Source organism: Sceloporus undulatus, chromosome 1 (genome assembly GCF_019175285.1).
Source record: "Sceloporus undulatus isolate JIND9_A2432 ecotype Alabama chromosome 1, SceUnd_v1.1, whole genome shotgun sequence".
NCBI lineage: Eukaryota > Metazoa > Chordata > Lepidosauria > Squamata > Phrynosomatidae > Sceloporus > Sceloporus undulatus.
This window is the reverse complement of record NC_056522.1, coordinates 363,522,053-363,541,861: the sequence shown is the minus strand read 5'-3', so window position 1 is coordinate 363,541,861 and position 19,809 is coordinate 363,522,053. Positions and strand designations below refer to the sequence as shown.

Genomic DNA, 19,809 nt, shown 5'->3' with positions numbered 1-19,809 from the left:
GTAGATTGTGCAGACCTCTGGTTCAGGGCTCCCATTTTGTACAGCAGTCTGTCTGAATGTGAGACAAGATGCATGTATTTCATAAAGCTGGATCTTTGATTTATTTTTCTCAGCATATTTTTTCCCAAGGTTAATAGGGGGAAAATCCTCTTCAGATTTCCTGTTTTGAGCTCCTTGTGTTATCACTAAGGTGTATGAAATGAGACCTGTCCCGGTTTAGCCTCCTCCCATTAGGATAAAAGAAGGAGAAAGCCTCATGATACGATAAACTAGCTTACTATATGATATATTGTTTTGGAAGTGAAAAAAATAATAAACATTAAGAGGATTATGATGATTATGATCACAAGCAATGAGGAATGTCAGAGGGAAACAATAAACTGGCCCCATGAGCAAGTTCCTGCTTTTCACCAGTCAGTTCAAGTAAGTAACCTAGTTAGCTCAGTGGATTATTTTAAGAACATAAAAGTAGGAAATTCAAGCAAAAGCCCTTCTCTTGTGAGTTTACATTGGCTGTTTTGGAACAAACGCAAAGTAGTAGGCTTGCAGAAGAAAAGAATTGGCTCCAGCAATTGAAAGGGGAGTGAAGAGATTCAGCCCAGTCTTTGCTTAGACTTTGAAACTGAAAAGGTCAAAAACAAGAGATGGAAAAGAAAGATAATTTGGTTCAGTTGGTTTGGGAGGCCAAGGGAGAGATGTTGAAGAGCTCTGTTCTTTGAGCCAGACTAGAAGTTCAGGAGAAGATCTAGATCTGGGAAACCAGCTGCAAACCATCAAAACATGTGGGGGAGGTGATTTAATTAAGAGAAGCAGCTGTTCCACTGGACCTCTGTGTAGTACTTGACACTTCTTCTTAAGCCTCTCAGATATGAGCTTGGTGCACTAGCTTAGTGGGAGGAAAACACCAGAAACAAGTGATGGGTAGGGGGAAAAGTTAATGTCATACTTCTGCCCTCCAAATCACATTCTTCTCTCCACAGACATGAGCCAAAAATCTAGACTGGAATCCTGTTGGTTGACACACATCTCTGTAAGTTCCCTTACACATGCAGTTCTACTTTTTGTGACTGATGCACAATGGATGTATTCAGTTCATTGTTAAAGATCCACAAATGGGCCTAAATTCTAGTGTTAATTCCAACTAAAGAAAAGATACTGGATTAACCGGATTTACTCATTGAATCACTATTCAGCGATGGATTCAGTGAATCTGCTCTAATTGGGACTAACCAACAGGATCTCAGCCACATAGTCCAATATTCTTGGATGGTGCAAAATAAAAAATAAAAAGTCAATGTACAACTTTATTCACTGGGATTGCACAAACGGGCACTATGTTTTCCTCATTGCACAGGGGGACAATAAAGAGACACATGGGTAGATACACAGTTGATTGCACAGTGGTGGTATTCAGCAGAAGAGTGGTGTAGTGCAATCACCATTTAACAAAGGTAGATTTACACAACACAACAAGGCTCTAATAATGGCCTTGGTTCCCATACTGGGAGAAAGGCAAGGTGTTACATAAACAGTTTAGATCTTTGATGTCATCAAACCCAACATTGCTTCCCATGCTGTGGTCTGCTTAGCAAACTCAAGAACATATAGGGCTGGATTAGAGCTTCTCTAAGCTGGTACATGTGCTACAACACGTATATTACAAATTATACCTCACCCCCCAACCAACTTCATAGAAAGTACAACCATATGGTAGTAAAAATTTTCTGTGTCATTTGCACATCAAGGTTTTGGCATTTGAATTGGCCCTAATACTGGAGCCAGTTTGGAAAAGTTACTTTTTAATATCACAACTGCCCAGATCCCCCAGCCTCCATGGCCAGTGATCCTTCAGGCACTGACAAAGATAACTGGTTATTTTAGAATACTGTAGGCATGTACGTGGTGTATATACTCTGATAATCAGGTTGTGCAGCCTTTGTTAATATTGCATAACTAAGTGAAACCTGTCTGACCAGGGGTTATATGGATAAAGAGGAAATGTTTGTGTGCATGGATACACTATGGAGATGAATACTTTTCTTAGACCATTTCAGCTCTTATAAACAAACTGTCTTTCTTCAGCTTTAGGGTACATGGGCTAGCGCTAAGCTTTTGTTACTGCTGAGTTGGAAACCATATGACGTTTACTGCTGAGTTGGAAACCATATGACGTACAGAGATCTCCAGGTCCTTTTTGATTGTCTGTAGGCTTTGGCCAGATTCCCTTCAAAATCTCTAGAATCGCTCCCCAAACTTGTTTGTTTGTTTCTGTTTTCAGAACCAGCTTGATGTGGTGGTTTGAGTGTTGGGCCACAATTCTGAAAATCAGAGTTCAATTCCCTGCTCAGCCATGGAAACCACTGGGTGACCTTGAGTGAGTCACACATTTCCAACCTCCGTAAACCCTATGATAGGGTTGCCTTAGGGCTGCCATAATATGGAAACTACTTGCAGGCACAGAACAACAAAACAACAACATTGGGTTTTGTTTTGTTTTTTGCTTCAACTGCCACATCTGGAGGCTGCCAGGAATGATATGTCAAATAGCCCTCCCCTAGATAAACTGGGAAGTCACAACCGGCAATGACTTCGGGTTGTGATTCCAAGGCAATTTTCAAATGTAAAAAGGCACAACATGGTCCGCTTGCAAGGGGATGAGGTGATCATTGGGATTTTGGATTCTGCACACATGCCTACCCCAAGCTAAAATTGAAGGGTTACTGATTCAGCTTACCTGGTAGAGAGGGTCTTTGAGAGACTTGAATGTAGAAATGTAGTGGCTGGTGGTTGCTATGATCTCAGGCATAATCTCTGCACAGGAGACCCATTTCTTCTGGGTAAACGTTTTAAAAAGAGGCTGAGGAAAGTTTTATTAAACTGTTAAGCTTTTTGAAGGTAAATTCCCACATACCCCCTTTGCAATGGCTGCCACAAGACACCTAGACTCAGTTCTGCCCTTTAGCTCAAAGAGAACTGCCTCATGGTTACTGCTTGGCTAGCAACCGTTGTCCTATGTGGAATATACATTCCATTAGCATCAGATGGAATCTCAGTTACAGTTTTGTCATGCTGAAAACACAGGCTGGAATCGTATGGGGTGTCATAAGTTCCCCTACAGATATGGATATACAAAAGTGGATATATCCCTTACAGGAATGGGATACCTACATCCAGTTTAAGCATGCAAAGTGAAATATAGATATACATTGCATATTAATATGTATGTACATTATTAAACCAAGGTCTAGCCCCCCCTCTTCTTTTTTAATATCAAGTTGATATCAAAAGGGATGTTTTAGGCTTGTAGCCAGGAAAGCACCCCCAATGCAGGAAGCTAGCCATACCATATAAGGATATCTGTGACCACATAAGGAGATCTGACTGACTCAGCATGGGGGAAGATCAAGAGCACATGGCCAGTACGTATCAATCTAGATTGGAATCTGCACAATCCCTTCATTAATAGGAGTGATAGTGAGTGATAGACCTGGTGTTTGCACAAGAACAAAGGTCTGAGCATATTTCCCTCTGGAGGAATTATTCCATTGCCCAGAGACATTTGCACTGATTGTCCAGTCTTTGCAATTCTAGAATTGGTACATTATTACCCTCTATAACCCCTAAAGTTGCTAACTGTTACCACCTTTTAGTTCTTATGGGTGTGCTTTTGTATGAGTGGTGATTTCTTTTTGCAAATAAAACTACATTTGGACCCTGCATTCTGGTGTTCTGTGTCTCAGTACTGGTATACACAGGCTTGATCCCTGCTTTTAATTGTTCAAGCCCTCTCAGTAGCTTTCACTGAGCTAATAAAATTTCCCTATTAAATATTGATTGTGGGTGCCATATGTACTACAGGTTAAACCAGATCTAATGGTCTTAATTGCAGGAGGATAGATACTGTACTAGTGTTATCTATTTGGTAATGGAACCAATTGCCTAGAGAGGTAGTGGGATCTTCTTCTCTGGATGTCTTCAAAAAGAGGCTGGATACTCACTTCCTGAGTTTTAGCTCAGTCATTCCCAAACTCTGGTCTTCTAGGTGTTTTGGACTTCAGCTCCCAGAAACCCAGACCATTGGCCAAGATGTATGAGGCTTCTGGGATCTGAAGTCCAAAACACCTGGAGGACCAGAGTTTGGGAATAACGGAGATCCAACATTGGGTGGGGAGTTGGGATTCATGGGTATTAGGCCCCTTCCAACTTGTGATTATATGCATTGTACACAGATGTGCATGCACATTTGGTTGTGCATGCAATTCCACATTTGGTGTCTCAGTTCAGCTGTGCAATGTTGCTATTCAACACAAGAATGGTATAACACAATTAATGCATAATTCCACATGTGACCATTTATGCTACCTGACCCTGATATAGTCTCTTGGCCAAACTAAACATAAAAACAGGGCCAATCCTACAAGTAGGCAGTATGACACAGATCCAAGAGTGTGTTGGATGAACAGTGGAAACATCAGTCACCACCAACCCCTGTTATTCTCTTGAACTCACCATCCAGCAATTCCCCTCTGTTGGAAAATAAGTGTCAAGTGTCTGTTAACCTATGCATAGCATACTGCCCTTAAACTGCAATTCAGAAAATGCTTTCCTGTTAGCAGGATTGAAGTACAATTAGATTATCAGTCCGATTAGTGCCTGTAGGTCAAAGGAGCAGAAGAACAGGTACTGTAGTTTGTCCTTAGCCTCAGGTAGCAAAATGTCTTGAAATGAGGTATGTGGCACACTGGGAAGATTATTACCTCTATCTCCTGAAATAAGTCTTGAAGGAGCACAGTGAACCCAGCATTCTGGATTTCATTAAGTGTGGTAAAAATTTTCATTTTGATGTCATTTTGTGCTGATGTTGTGCTTTCTTCAGCATGAGTCCTAAAAAATGCAAACAAACAAAAAAGAGATGGTGGGTTTTGCCCTCCCTCAGGTAAAATTACTTTAAAATGCCTTCCACACTCTGCTTGCAGCAGCTTACAAAATGCAAAATGTCTGCAATGCTAAAGTAAAAAAATAATAAAAACCCATTGCTTTGTATCACAAACCCAATGTGATGATACTTTTATTGGATCAAGTGGAAGGTGCTAGCTTTTGAAGTCTATTGGATTCTTCACGAGGCAAAATTGTTGTATAAAGGAATATCATGTAAGGGAAGAAGAGTAAGGGTAATTACGGTAGTCACAAGTCTGCATCGTGCTTGTTTCAGATGTTACAGAGAGAGACTGCCAATTCTCCCCTCCAAATGTCCTCAGGGTGCTTAGGAGTCATTTTTGCCATGTTCCCCCCCCCCACCCCAGGCCATTAAAAAAAATTAAAACATTTGAAAGAATTAAAATGAAAAAAAAACCATTAAATCAGTCCCCAGGCCATTAAAAAACCAGGAACAAGAGGTGACTTTCACTAGGTCCTGTTGTTAAACAAGGTCTCTCTTGAATCATCTAAAATGTCCCTCCCATAAAAAAAAGTAAATGGCAGAAATACCTTCCACTTCCCTAGAGGGCATTTGGAGGTATTTTGGAGGAAAACAATTTGTGCTGCTTTCCAAGATCTCCTAGAAAGATTAATGTGGCCTTTAGTTTCCTATGGGTGCCCATCCTTGATTTATGCAGACAGAAAATTCAAGCCACATCTCCCTTGCTCCAAATGATTTTAAGATGGCTGGGTACTTTCATCAACTGAATTTGTTTCCATCCCTTATCACAACACAACAATGACTGGATGTTGTGTTTTGTCTTATGTTCAACATGGCTACCCCACCATTTTATTACTTAGTATTCTTTTTGGGGGGAGTCAGTGAGGTGCAGTGAATTGAGTGTTGGACTAGGAATCCAAGGGATGAGGATTTAAATTCCCACTCAGCTGTGGAAACCTACAGGTTGATCTTGAGCAAGTCACACTCTCTCAACCCTCAGAGGAAGGCAATAGCAAACTTCCTCTGAATAAATCTCACCAAGATACCCTATGAAAGAGTTGCTATAAGCTAGAGTCAATCTGAAGGCACAGGTCAATAACAACAACACATGTTTTTGTTATAGCCATGTCAAATGAGACCTGACCTGTGGAACAGCAGAAATTGTGTATGTTGTGTGTGTTGTTTTGCCTTAAAATTGTTTCCTATGCAGAGAGACCCTAAGGCAAACCTATGACAGGGTTTCCTTGGCAAATTTCTTCAGAGGGGTTTGCCATTGCCATCCTCAGTGTCTGAGAGATGATGACTTGCTCAAGATCACTTAGTGAGTTTTTATGGCAGGGATTTGAACTCTGCTCTCCAGAGTCATAGTCCAATGCTCAAACCACTATACCACACTGGCTCATGGATTGTGTATACCTGGTCTCAAATTAAATTTATGCTGGGAACAAACTCAAAACTTCCCATGCCTTGTATTTGGCTACCACACTCATTTATTTATGTACAGGCAGTGGCCATCATTAATCAGAAAAATTGGCTTGGTTGAGATACTCTCCATGAGAAACATGGGACTCACTCTTATGTGCTGATTGTGAGCTTCCCAGAGAGCAACTGGTTGGGCATTGTGTGATGAGAGCATGTGACCAGGTATAATAATAAAATCTTAGAGCTGGCATCTAGTCCAATTCCCTGCCATACAGGAAGGCCTTTGGTTTCATCCAGTAGGATGCTTCTTATGTTTTCCTTACTTTTTATTATTACACTGAATTAAGTTTTGCTTCTTTTGTACATTCACATTGGAAGACAGTTACGGCACTCTCATTAGCAAGAAACCTGGTAAGGGATTGGAAAACATTGTGCCCCCCCCCCCCCGGCAAATGTTTTTGCCACAACTCCTATGATGGCTGGGGCTTATGGGAGTTTTGATCCATATGATGTGAGTGGGCCCCAGGTTGCTTTGTTGTTATTGTGAGCCTTCAAGTCATTTCTGACTTACGGCGACTCTATCACTGGGTTTTCTTGGCAAGATTTGTTCAGAGGACATTTGCTTAGCCCATATAAAATGATTATGTACATACATTATCTGGCCTTCTAAGTACTTGAAAAAAAAGTCGCCATTGCTCTATCCTTACCGAAAACACAAGGAATTATTAATGTTTGCCATGATGGTAGCCTCATAATAGGGGTGCTGTTTGTTTTCCTTAATAAAAATATCCAGATCCTTCTTGTAGCTAGAGAGAAAGAGGGATAGACAGAGAGAGGTGGATAAGAAAAATTATTAAGTTTGCCTTACAGTCAGAACATGGTCATGATAGGAAATGCAACAACCTACTGTCCCACCTTTGCAGAAAACTCAGGAGTTCAAACAAAAGTGAGGCTGAAATGCTTGTGCCAAGCTCTGGGGTAATGTCTTCAGCACGCTTTCGTGCGCCATAGATGGCCTAAAATAATAATAATAAAAATATGAAAGAATCAGCATTATATCATCCTGAAAGCAAAAGACTCATCATTCCATAAACATTACAATTATCATTGACTGCTTCTATGTTGCAGAAATAATGCAGTTTAACACTGCTTTAACTGCCATGGCTCAATAGTATGGACTGCTGGGATTTGTAGTTTGTTTTTGGCACTAGAGCTCTCTGACGGAGAAAGTGAAATATCTTACAAAACTACAACTTTAAAGTGGTATGAAACTTTGTTATTTCTGCAGTGCAGAAAGATTATCAGACAGGGGACAGGATGTCCTTGTCCCGTTATTTCTTGTGATTATAGCAACAAGATTTTCATATGACGTCACACGTTTCCCGTCAGTGTCCTGTTATTAAACTGCAATTGACTGTGATTGCACAAAATACTTTCACATGATATTGTGATTATCCTGTCATTGCCCCATCATTGAAGTGAAATTGTTCTGTCTTTATCCTTCATTTTGTATTAATGGAAGAATGCGCTAATACAAATCCACTTCACTGACATGATCAGTGCGAATATGTGAATGTTTTTCGCATTGATTGCTGTCATGGACAGGTTAAGGACGAGATTCACTTCTCTCCCCCATCTGATAATCTCCTGTTTCTAATAGCAAACTTAAGTGGTTGGGTTCAGAGACTGAAAAGCTATTTTTTGGAAACACAGCTCCTTGAATCCCACAGCTAGAACTTTTGCAGTCATTGGTTGAGCACATATCAGTTTGGAAGCAAAAAATACATTCAAAGTAGTGGTTGCCCCATACTAAAAAAAACTCATGTAGATAAGCAGAAACACATGTATTTGTGAATTAAAAGAGAAATTAAAAGGTCCTTTAAAAAATGAAACAAAAATCAAACTGCCTTACCTTTGGCTTTCCATATTTACAAAATAAAGTAAAATATAAAATAAATAAAAATCAAAAGAAACTGGAAGCTAAGCAAGCTATGTATAGCTGTTTGTTTTTATGAATAAAGGATATTTTATTACCTGTATGACATCTATTGGTAGTTCACTGTGAAAATAACCATCCAGTTTCACTGGTTCCACCTCTTGAGTCCATCTCAAGGCTTCTACCTTCAGACACTGAGTCAACCAGCGTTTAACAGATTCCTTTACAGGTCAAGGAGAAAACCCCAAAATGTAGATTAGCAGCTCGAGTTACATTTAAATCACTGTAATGCAACCAAAAGATCAGTCAAAGCCCCTGTTTGGGCTTCCTCTCTTTTTCTCTCTCCCGCTCACTGAAGAAGCCATACACGGAGAGTACGTTCTATGCATGCAGAACTACCTAGGTTCTAATTCTGTGATTCAGAGGTGGAGGAAATGAAGCTTGTAAGGTGCATGTGGCTCATGAGTCTTGCAGCTTCTGCAGCCCTCCAGGATACTCTAAAAAAATGGTAACTGTGCCATCAACTACTCAACAATACCCAAACTCAAAATGGAGCCATCCCTCCAAATCCATGGCTTTTTATCCATGGATTCAACCATTACAATGCCATTGTATTTAATAGGATTTGAACATCCACAGATTTTGATATCTGGGTTTTTTCTTTATTTCTAGAACCAAACCATGATGGATACCAAGGGCTTGCAGTACTCACACAAACAAATAAAACAACCCCCCCTCAAAAAAAGACCCCTTGATATAGTGTCACCTCCAGTCATGCTGATGCAGGGTGCATGTTTGTGAAGGAATGCCCCCACTTCATAGTTGCCTACCCCCATTATGATTCTATCATATTTTTTTAGTAAACTTTATTGGTAGTATTAAAATCAGTACATGTTACATAACATAACATCTAAGTCGTAACACCTATCATCTAACACATAACAACAGATCTACTACCTAACTCCACTCCTAATATTTTACAACATCAAAACATAAACACTACATATCACAATGTACATCACAACATAAATGAACAAAATATACTTCCTGGACTTTGTTCAAACCTTCTTCCTTTTTCTTATAAGCTATCCCGATTAACCATTACAGTACTATCTCACACCTTAATTTTCCCAGTCTCTTAGTTTACCGAAATGAATTCTAACTAGAATAATATTTTAATTCTATATTCCAATCATATTCCAATCAAACTTGGTTTATTTACAACTTTATACAATTTTGATTTTTTGATCCCTCATTCTTCTTTTGCAGGTAAACAATCAAATATGGTCTATTTGTATCACCTGCTCTTATTTGAAGTTGTCCATTTTGTATCAGTTTCAGAGGTTCTCCTTTCAATGCCCGTATCTTCAGGGTTTAGCCAAATGGACAGTGATTTGTACTCCATGGTGGCATCCCATCCATACATCATCCTCCACACATTTCCCTGCCCAGAGCCTACTTTATTAAACTTTTCAACAGGCCAGAGATGTGGTTTTAATTGCTCAGCCTTTCATATGGACAATATTTATGGGTTTGAGCCTTCTTTTTTTTGGCTGCTATTGCTCCTTTTTGATGTTTTATTTGCTGGCTAGACACTGGTTTGTGTTTTCCTTTAATTTTATCTATTATTTCTCTTCTCTCTTTCTCTCTCTCTGTTGTTATTTTATCTTCTTAAGTAGAAGGTAAAGGTATACCAGTTCTGGAAATACCAGTTCAGAAGTCCCTCTGACAAGGTTTTGAAAGAGAGAGAGAATGGCGTTGTCAGTGCAAATGCTTCTAATCAAGAGCATTTGTAGTGGATACCACTTCAACATTCTTCAGCCCCGGGGAAAAGCTCATTTGTGAGTAGTTTCTGACAGTGATAACTCTAGGAAAGGTGCCACCGCAGTGTAGTAACCCTCAGCAGGCTCAGAGGCCAGGCCAAGGGTTCCATAGGACAAACTCAGCCAGGCTAAGGGTCCACCAGGCCAAGGGTCCCACAGGAGTAGATCAGGCTTTCGCTGTGGAAGAGAAAGGCTCTGATCTACTTGCCACTGCTGACTGGTGGACTAAGGCACCTGAAGGGACTGTCCCAGTCTTCTTTCCAAGTCCTGAGAGTGTTCAGGTGCCATTCAGCATCCTGCCTGCCCTCCTTGCCACCTGTGAGTAAGTGGACTGGTCCCTCCAAGGACCTTTGGTCTCCAGGAGTCTTGTCTACCTACAGAGAGGTAAAGAAGTATATTTTGCACTGGAAGGCTGACACTCTCCACTGAGAGAGTGTCAGCCTTCACACACACTCTGGACCCCTTAGAAACACCCCTGCTTTCTGTGTGGTCGAGAGAATATCAGCCATGCATTTTCAAATTGTGATGGTGCAATGTTCTGCAAATAATCTCTCCTCATGAACAATGTCCTTCTGCTGAAATTGGACAAGCTGCCTATGAGCTTGCTCAATGCCAGCTACTTCCCAGTTCCCTCTCACATTTCATAATCTTCCCTTCCCTTACATGTATTCCATATACATAAAGCTGTTTGGCAAAAACCGCCTTTTTAAAAGAAGAAGAAACATCAGCTACATTGATGGCATCTGGATATTTAAGTATAAGCTCATGTGTGAATGTGACTTAACAAACTTTAAAGAACTAGTTTAAAGAACAAATAGCTCTCTCACCACTTCATTAGCCAGGTGTGTACTTTCAAGCTGTTTGATCTCTCTAGATGGTAAAAGGCTTTCAAGATTGGCTCCTTCCAGCTCTTTAACTAAAACAGGGTGATGTCTGATGTCACTGAAATAACCAAAGAAGAAATGCAACTTAGTTCAAGAGGACCATTTCCAGTAACACCAAATTCTTATGCCACATTCCTAAAATCCCCAATAGAAATCAGATGTGGAAACAGACTAACTGTAAAATCATACCCCCCCCACCCCCCCCCCCCCAAAAAAAAAACCCCAAACTCTTGGATACAGCATGAAAACCACCCAGATTTCATACTTGATATTTTACATTTCTGGCTTGTTCACAGTTCTAAAACAAATAGTTGACATTGGCATGTTCTTCAGTGGGAATTCAAGTACAATGTTTTGTCTCAGTTGTTGAAATAGTGGTGGGAAAGGGATTTAAAGGGAATTTTTAAGACAGCTAAATGCAAAGCATGAAATCTGATAGAAGATTGGAGTTCATCTAAAGGGAACTGTAAATTTGATCTTTTTAAAGTCAATGCAAAAAAAAATTGCTTCCCTTTGTATAATACTGACATCCTGTTATTGTTCTGCTTGCTAAAAAGGCATTGAAATGTGGCACATTTGTGTTCAGGTGTCATGAAATTAAACATGCCATCATGCCACTACCGTTATTTTCTTAATGATTCCCCTTCACATCAATATGGACAGAACCATTTTCACTGTCAGGCATCCAAATGTGCAGCAGTGTTAGAACAATCAGCAGAATATTGCATTGGACCATGTTGAACAATGGAACATAGCAAGCTTAGCCTATTGGTCATTCTAGCTTAGTACAGTATTACCTATAACATTTTTAAACACATTGGTCAGAATCCTTTTGGTGCCTTAGATCTAAGGAAGTGATGTCTGCACCCAGTTCAAGGCGGTAGAAGTGAAGTTGTACATGTTGTATCATGAAGCATGCAGATACACATGCTTATTGACATGCTGGTGCAAATACACAGGGCAAGTCACAGCCTCAGAGGATAGCAATGGAAAGCTGCTGAAGAAACTTGCCAAGAAAACCCTATGATAGGTTCACCTTAGAATCACCATAAGTCAAAAATGACTTGGAGGCACTCAACAACAACAGTGAACTTATCATGGCATTTTCCTAGCAAAATTTATTCAGGGGGTTGCCATTGCCTTCCTCTGAGGCTGAGAGATGTGACTTGCCTGAGATCATCCAGTGGATTTTCATGGGCGAGGGGATTCAAACTCTTGCCTCCTAGATTTGTAGTCCAACACACAAACCATCATGCTACACCACTTCACTCCAATGCAAATACATGTGCACTGTGCCCCATTTCAGCACCAGTTTTTTTTAAAGCACTGTATTCCTAATTTAAAAATGTGCTGGCAGTAGGGGGGTTAGGTTTAAGTACAAGTTTATCCTGTCAGCAGAAAAAGTATCCTGCTGGCAGAATCATGTTTTGTTACCTGGCAGAACTGCTTTGCTGGCTAAGCAGAGGGACAAGAGAAGGTGTCAATGATGAGGAGCTGAGTTACACCAAATCCAAACCTCCTCCAGCCCTGGGACACAGCCACAGCGCTGGCCCAAAATTAGGCCAAGATGAATGTACTGTAGTCGTAAATAATTTCCAGCATCTCTAGGTTGGGAGGGGTTGGGATTCAACACAGCTTTGGCTGGTCTAAGGGGCAGCTCAGTTGGCTCTTGGCCAGTTCAGACTTCATTCACAGAGTACAGTCATTTTGACAAGACTTGTAGCAGTACACAAGAGCAAATCACTACTTACTTTGGGTAGATGTTCTGCACCCAGGAAAGGAGAAGGTAAGTGTCCTTTTTCCCTAGTTCAAACTGAGCAATCGTCTCCAGCTGAGAGGCAAAACAGTGGTGGTAGAACTTGGCATAAGTGCTACACACTTGAAAATGCTCAGGGTAATGAGGTTTAATATTTTGCACCACTGTGATAAGATCCTCTTTCATTGTCTTTCCCATGTGAAGGAAACTGTGAGCAGTGGTAGAGAGGCTGGCATCCCCATCAAATGGAGGGGCTTGCATTCGCTCGGTTACAGATGTCTGGATTGAATCCATCCAGTCCTCTTTCCATTTTCTGGGTCGGGAGCACATCATTTCCCCCAGTATCTTTTCTTCTGTCTTGGATCTCTCATCCTCCTTCATTTGGTCTACTACGGCTCCTACTGCATTCTGCAGTAATTTTGGCTGAGACTGTGCAATGCTGATAGAAGAGCGTATAATGGTGAGGACTTCTTGTTTCAAAAGACCATACAAATCTTCAATTTCACCCTGATCATCCAGCTTTTCCTCCTTAGCTGTGCCGTCTGAATTATCACCATTGGCTCCTCTCTCCATGACAAGGAGATGCTCACTAGCTTCAATGAATTTCTGGTCCTTAATCAGCAATCTGATTTGGTCAGCTGGTAAAAAAAAAAAAAGGGAAGAAGGACATCATGGTACCTCCAACAGACTTTTAATCTAAATGTTATTCATTAATTCAATCATTCATTCAATATATCCCATGCCTCCCACACCAGTATTCTCAAAGCAGTTTATATTTTAAGCATAATTTTAACATTTACTATTAAAATAGTAAAGCAGTACATGTGAAAAGAATGTAGGGGCAGACCATAAGCTAAACTTGAGTCAACAGTGTGATGTAGCAGCCAAAAGAGCCAACAAAATTATAGCTTGCTTCAACATTTTCAATATTTCTACTGATCTAAATGAATGAGGAAGGCCATCAGCATGGGAGGAGTCATGTCATTCTTTGAAGTATTAATAAGCAATATCTGTATTGTGCCCTTGTTTCAAGGAATGCTACGAAACATCCATTTTTGGACGGCAAGTGAATTCATTGCCTTGCTAATGTAGGGCAAGTCCACGTGGGCCAATTACACCAGTTTTCCCCTGTCCTCACCACAACCTGGCTACATAGAATTATATAATCATGGAGTTGGAAGAGAGACCAAGGAACATCCAGTTCAACTCCCTGCCATGTAGGAACTCACAATCAAAGCACCCTTGACAGATGGCCATCCAGCCTCTGTTTAAAGACCTCCAGGGAAGGAGACTCTACTACACTCAGATGGTGTATCTTCCACTGTTGAACAGCTCGTACTGTCAGGAAGGCTTTCCTAATGTTGAGGTGGAATCTCTTTTCCTGTAGCTTGCATCCACTGTTCTTGGTCCTATTCTCTGTCTGGAACAGCAGAAAACAAGCTTGTTCCATCCTCAATATGACATCCCTTCAAATACTTGAACAGGGGCATCATATCACCTCTTCACCATCTCTTCTTCAGGCTCAGATACACAAGGAACTCTTTTGCATACATTCCCCTGCATAAGAGAAGGGAAGCTATGAAGTATTTTACACATGGTAAAATCACATGCACATTGTTCCTTTACTGATGATCCATCAGCAGCTTGCAATCTGAACTGGGCAGAGCATTGTGCCTTTGTGTCTTTAAATAATTTCCATCTTAAGTTGACCCTAAAGTGAACCTATCTTTTTCGTGTGTGCAAGATTTATTCAGAGGTGGGTTGCCTGTGTATTCCTCTGAGGTTGAAGTGTGTGAATTGATCACGGTCATCTGGCAGTTTTCCGTGGCCACACAGGGATTTGGACCCTGGTCTCCCAGAGTCTTAGTCCAGCACTCCAACTATGCTGGATCTTTCTTTCAAAGCAAGCCACTGCTATTCAGATTACAGGCCACCCAAGAGATAATCAAAAACATCATAACTACAAGCCTGGGTTTAATTACAGAGAGAAACAAAGCATATGATACAAGTACTGTACACTGGAGCACATCAAAACTGCCATTCTCTTTCAAGTCTTCCCTTTCCCCTAAAAACAAGTCTGTAGCCTGCTCTATGCTCTGATCTTATTATACTGTGTACTTCCTCTGCCTCGTTGCTACATCTTTGGCTGCTTCTGGGAGTTTGGAAACATACAGTGGAATGATAATGGCACTGAAGTCAGTTGTATTGCACAATTTTTTTTGGTGGGGAAGGCAGGGTTGAAATCTGGTTTTTCATCAGGTATACTTTAGTAACTGAAGTGAGATCTTTATTTATATCATTATGTGCAGAGCTTTGGAAAGCTACTTTTTGGACTGCAACTCCATACTGGCTGGAGGATTTCAAGGTGGATACAGAAAAGCAGTAATTAGTGGTTTTCGTGTCAGTGGGGTGGTGAATCTGCTCTGGGTTTTAGCCCAAACTTTAAAGAAGCAATCCAAAATAGATTTAGTCTTCTGGATAGCTCCTTAACAGTTTGTAATAGAACCCAGAGTGGATTCACTTTGCCATGGCAGCTATCAGTCAGCACTGAAGGTTTTTGGTGATAAGAGGAGTCCTACAATTGAATTGCTTACCTAGAGGAGTAAGAACACCTTACTAGAGAATGTCAAGCAGAAGCCAGACAGTTATCTGCTGAGATCGCTTCAGATCTGGTTTTCCAACATAAATAAGAGAGGCAGAACAGAGCTTGGAAACTTTCTTGGGCTACAACTCCCAGAATCCACCAGCCAGCATGACTACTAGATATGCTGACTGGGGATTGTGGGAATTGTAGTCCAAAATGTTACAGTCGTCAAAGTAACTTTTCCCAGCTTGAGGAAGGACGTGAAGAATATATACACATATTTGGAAGAATATACACACATATTTGGAAAATGGTTGAAAATGCTATTTTTTATACCTGTAATGGGATGATTCTCTTCCTTCTGAGGCTCCTTAAATTTGTTCTTTTCATTGCTTTTCACACCAGTTATGTGAAGTAGACCCTTGACAATTTTTTTCCTGAGTCCTTTATGCTTCTTTTCTTCAGGGCTACAGGAGACTATTCCAGTGATTTGCAGCTCTTCTGGATCCCGTCTCTGGTTTCCCGATTTCATGTTGCCTTTGAACTGAGATTCTTCTGTGGAGGATTCTAGTGACACAGAGTCAGGATCTGATTCAGATGATGCTGACCCGTTTTGTCTGGCCTTGTTTTTTTTGACAGGTTTTGGTGGACTGCTATAGAAAAAGGGCATTGCTTTTATCATCTTCCTCTTTGATCCTGCAAATTATATTAAGAAGGATTTGCACTGAGTAAGCAGAAAAATATATCACTGAACAGCCAACGAGGAGCAAAAGTTAATTTCCAGAAGAAGACAATGTCAAAGCCAGGCTATTTTCGCTTTAAGAGTGTACCAATAATATTCATCATTGACAGAAAGATACCCTTTTCTAACAGGACTCCGATATTCACATTGCAATCATCAGCACCGCAGTTTAAACAGAATCAAGCCCTGTTGAGTTCGGTGGGACTTACTCCCCAGCAAGCATTTGTAAGACTGCAGTACGAGTTGAATGAACCAGTTGTTTTACATTTTATTTCACTAAAAAGCTGCCCTAATTAATATGTTTCATTTTAAAATATGGCATGATTTTTCATGCATCAGCCTTCCCAAAACTGGGTCCATCCATATGGATTTGTGACAAAAATTCCCATGACACCCAGACTGCATGGCAAATGGTTAGGCATGATGGGATCATGAGGGTTAAGAATTGAGTTACAGCTTTCATTACCATGGCTGTATCCTATGGAATCCTGTTGTTGATTTGGTTTGGTGAGGCACTACAGTTCTCTGAATGAGAAATCTAAGTAATCCTTCCCCAAATTTTAAAACTCAAGATTCCATAGGATGAAACCATGGAAGTTAAATTGGAATCATAATGCTATACCTGTACTATGAAATGGCCCCAGGAACTGTTGTGATAGACAGAAAGGGAGAAGAAACAAAAGTGGTAGTGGGAGCAGGGAGAAAATAAGTGAGTAACTATATCAAACAGTGTAATGTAATGGTTTAGGCATTGGATTAAGACACTGGGAGACCAAGGTTTGAATTTTGTCTCGACCATGGAAACCCAGTAGGTGACCCTGAGCAAGTTGTGCTTTCTCAGCCTCAGAGGTTGGCAATGGCAAAGCCCCTTATGAAGAAACTTGCCAAGCAAACCTTATGATAAGTTGCCATAAGTGGGAAATGACTTGAAGGCATGCAACAACAACAAACATGTAAAACAGAGCATTGACAATTTTTTGGGAGGGCAGTGAGATGGTTCTTACTCCACATGGGTCACCTACTGCCAAGCTATGCCACTGTACAGGTGTAATGTGCATATAACTGGTTGCACCACCAAGCACCCAATTTGCTATGTGCTGTATCAATCAGTGTGGAAAATGAAGGGTTAATTCCACTCTGTCCTTGACCAAAGACTTTACTAAAAAGGGCCGGACTCATACAGAATGCCTTAACAATAATCTCGTTGTGACGTGGCCAGTGCATGAATCATCATGACTAGGCTATCCCTGTTCCAAAATGAGTTTAGTTGTTGCATCAACGGAAGTCGATAAGAGATGCTCCAGGCAAAGATGGATCCAGGGCCCCTTACACATTACAGCATTATGATTTTACTTTAACTACTAAGACAAAAAGAAATAGTTGATAATGAAATAAATAATCAAAATGAAAGAATTATATTTTACATGATGGCTGCAGCCAGGATGATACATGTCCCCAACGGGAAAAAACATCATAATACCACCAAAGCAAGACTGGTCAGTGAGACTAATAGCTATGGATGAAATGGACAAGCTAGCTCATCTTCTGAAGGAGAAAAGCTTCGGCAAATTGGTAAATGATTGGGATCATGTCATGAGATATTTAAGTAATATGTGGGGAGAGCTTGCTATTGCTGGTTTTACAGGTAAAAGATGTAACAGAAAAGAGAATATATGGTATACATATGCAAGTATCTTTAAAATTGTGATCGAGTCAAAGGTAAAAATGTGACAAGGGATAATACAATTGTATTCATCAGGATCTACTAGAACGGATGTCAAGGATTTGAGAAAGAGAATTGCAAATGGAACAGGAATAAGTGAGTGATGATTGACTTCTGTGTTATTTTATGATTTAATAACAACAACTACTAAATTATAGCATGATTCCACTTTAACTGTCCTGGAAGTGTCCTATAGAAACCTTGGGTTTGCAGTTAGAGAGAGGCATATAGAATTCTTAGCCAAAGAAACACATTTCCCCTAATTGTAATAATTTGATAGGGACAGTCCAAATTAATCTTTTACTATCCCACTTTTTTCAAATGTTTTAGAAATGTCCCAGATTCTCTCTCCTCTTACCTCTTTGTCCTTAGGTTACTTCCATAGCTGCAAAAAAATGGGAAAAGCAGTTTGCATGAATTGATTCAAGCTGGGGCAGAGGAAAGAAAGGGTGGGATCCTGCTCTTCCCTGTTCATTTAGGCAAAAGCAACCTGCTGCAGCTTTTCCTATCTTATGTATTCATCTTCATTAATAACTACTGTCATATTGACCACACTCTGGCGTTACTTGTCTGCACACATCCTGGTTTTCATCTGTGAAATGTTGGGGGTTATGGAGAATTCTGGCGCCTCACCAAACTATAGATCCACAATTCCATAGCCTTGTTAGTTAAAGTGGAATCATAGTGCTATAAATGAGTAGTGTGAAACGGAGCCAAGATCAATCCCAAATTGTCCCCTTTCCAGGGTGACTGGCAGGTATAAGGTTTGGAGAACTTGATGTCGTGGCACATGAGAGGGATTAGGAAACAAAGTACTTGCGCCACATATAGACTCTGTGTATATGCTTCCTTCTTTTATGTGAACAGTCCTGTTAGCTGGTATTCAAAAGATTTGACTGATTTGTCTGAATCCTCAGCTCACAGTTCTCCAGGAGGATTTGGCTGTGTGGAAACTGAAGGGTTAATTCAATTTTGTCCTTGACCAAAGACTTTTGAATTGTTCAGCTCTCCTGTTTATGCTGCTTAAGGTAATATATACAATAAGCCAGCTAGCTTAACCCTTCATTGTTCAGCTACACGTCACAGTTTATTCATAGATCTGTGAGATTAGATGTCTATCGACCAAAGCTGCATAATAGGGATGGGTGATTTTAGCAGGTCCAGACTGCACACATGTACATGCACAGCTTTTCAACTTGTTGCTAAAATGGAATGGCAAACGAAACGAAAATTTTATGAGAGGGGAACACAAAGTGTGTCCTGTAGGTTGGATTTATCCCTGCCACAGGCTTTTTTGTAACTACCTGGGACACTCCTAAACCGCCTCCATCACCTTCCCTCAAACCCTCAATTTAAATCTGGTATTAAAACAAGGTGTAGGACCTTCCTGGGGGGGGGGGGCAGTGTGGTGTAGTGGTTTGAGTGCTGGGACTATGACTCTGGAGATCAGGGTGGTTCAATTCCCTGCTTCAGCATTTGAAACAACAACAACACAGGAACATCATGGGCAAGTCACATGCTCTCAGCCTCAGAGGATGGCAATGGAAAACCGCATCTGAAGAACTCTGCAAAGAAATCCCCATGAAAGCCTTAGGGTTGCCGTAAGTCAGAAACAACTTGAAGGCAAACAACAACAACAAGACCTTCCTATGCCTTGTCCATAGCTCACCAAAAGTGGGTATATCTGGCCACATCCACTTCTGATCCTCTCCTTTTTAGGGCTGATGCAACTGTCCTTCTGGCAGCAACAGTCCCAATTAATCCTCTGTCATCCTACTTTTTCAGCTACTTTTAAAATATCCTAGTTTCTCATTTTTCCTCCCACTTCCCCCCTCAAGTCCTCAGCTTACTTCAAGCGCTGCAAAGTGACTTTCAAAGTGCACTGTAAACTCAGCAGGGAGGAGAGGACAGGAGGGCTGGAATCGTGTCCTTTTCAGTAGGCTCAGGCAAAAGCAAACTGCTGTAACCTCTCTTACCTTGTAGGTTCATCTTCATGAACAACTCTTGCCATTTTAAACCCA

General features: G+C 40.7%; 2 protein-coding genes across 2 annotated transcripts in view; both read right to left on the bottom strand.

The window, feature by feature from the left end:
• Positions 1-19,809, bottom strand: part of LOC121934963 (cytochrome c oxidase assembly factor 8) — a 723,331-nt gene that overhangs the window by 531,406 nt on the left and 172,116 nt on the right. The gene's annotated exons all lie outside the window — the stretch shown is intronic.
• Positions 1-19,809, bottom strand: part of TNFAIP2 (TNF alpha induced protein 2) — a 79,688-nt gene that overhangs the window by 10,048 nt on the left and 49,831 nt on the right. Inside the window, 9 exon segments of the mRNA XM_042446546.1 lie at positions 2,735-2,857; positions 4,758-4,884; positions 7,048-7,146; positions 7,256-7,356; positions 8,375-8,497; positions 10,927-11,041; positions 12,735-13,377; positions 15,660-16,010; positions 16,013-16,019. Coding sequence (XP_042302480.1) covers positions 2,735-2,857; positions 4,758-4,884; positions 7,048-7,146; positions 7,256-7,356; positions 8,375-8,497; positions 10,927-11,041; positions 12,735-13,377; positions 15,660-16,010; positions 16,013-16,019 — 1,689 coding nt within the window.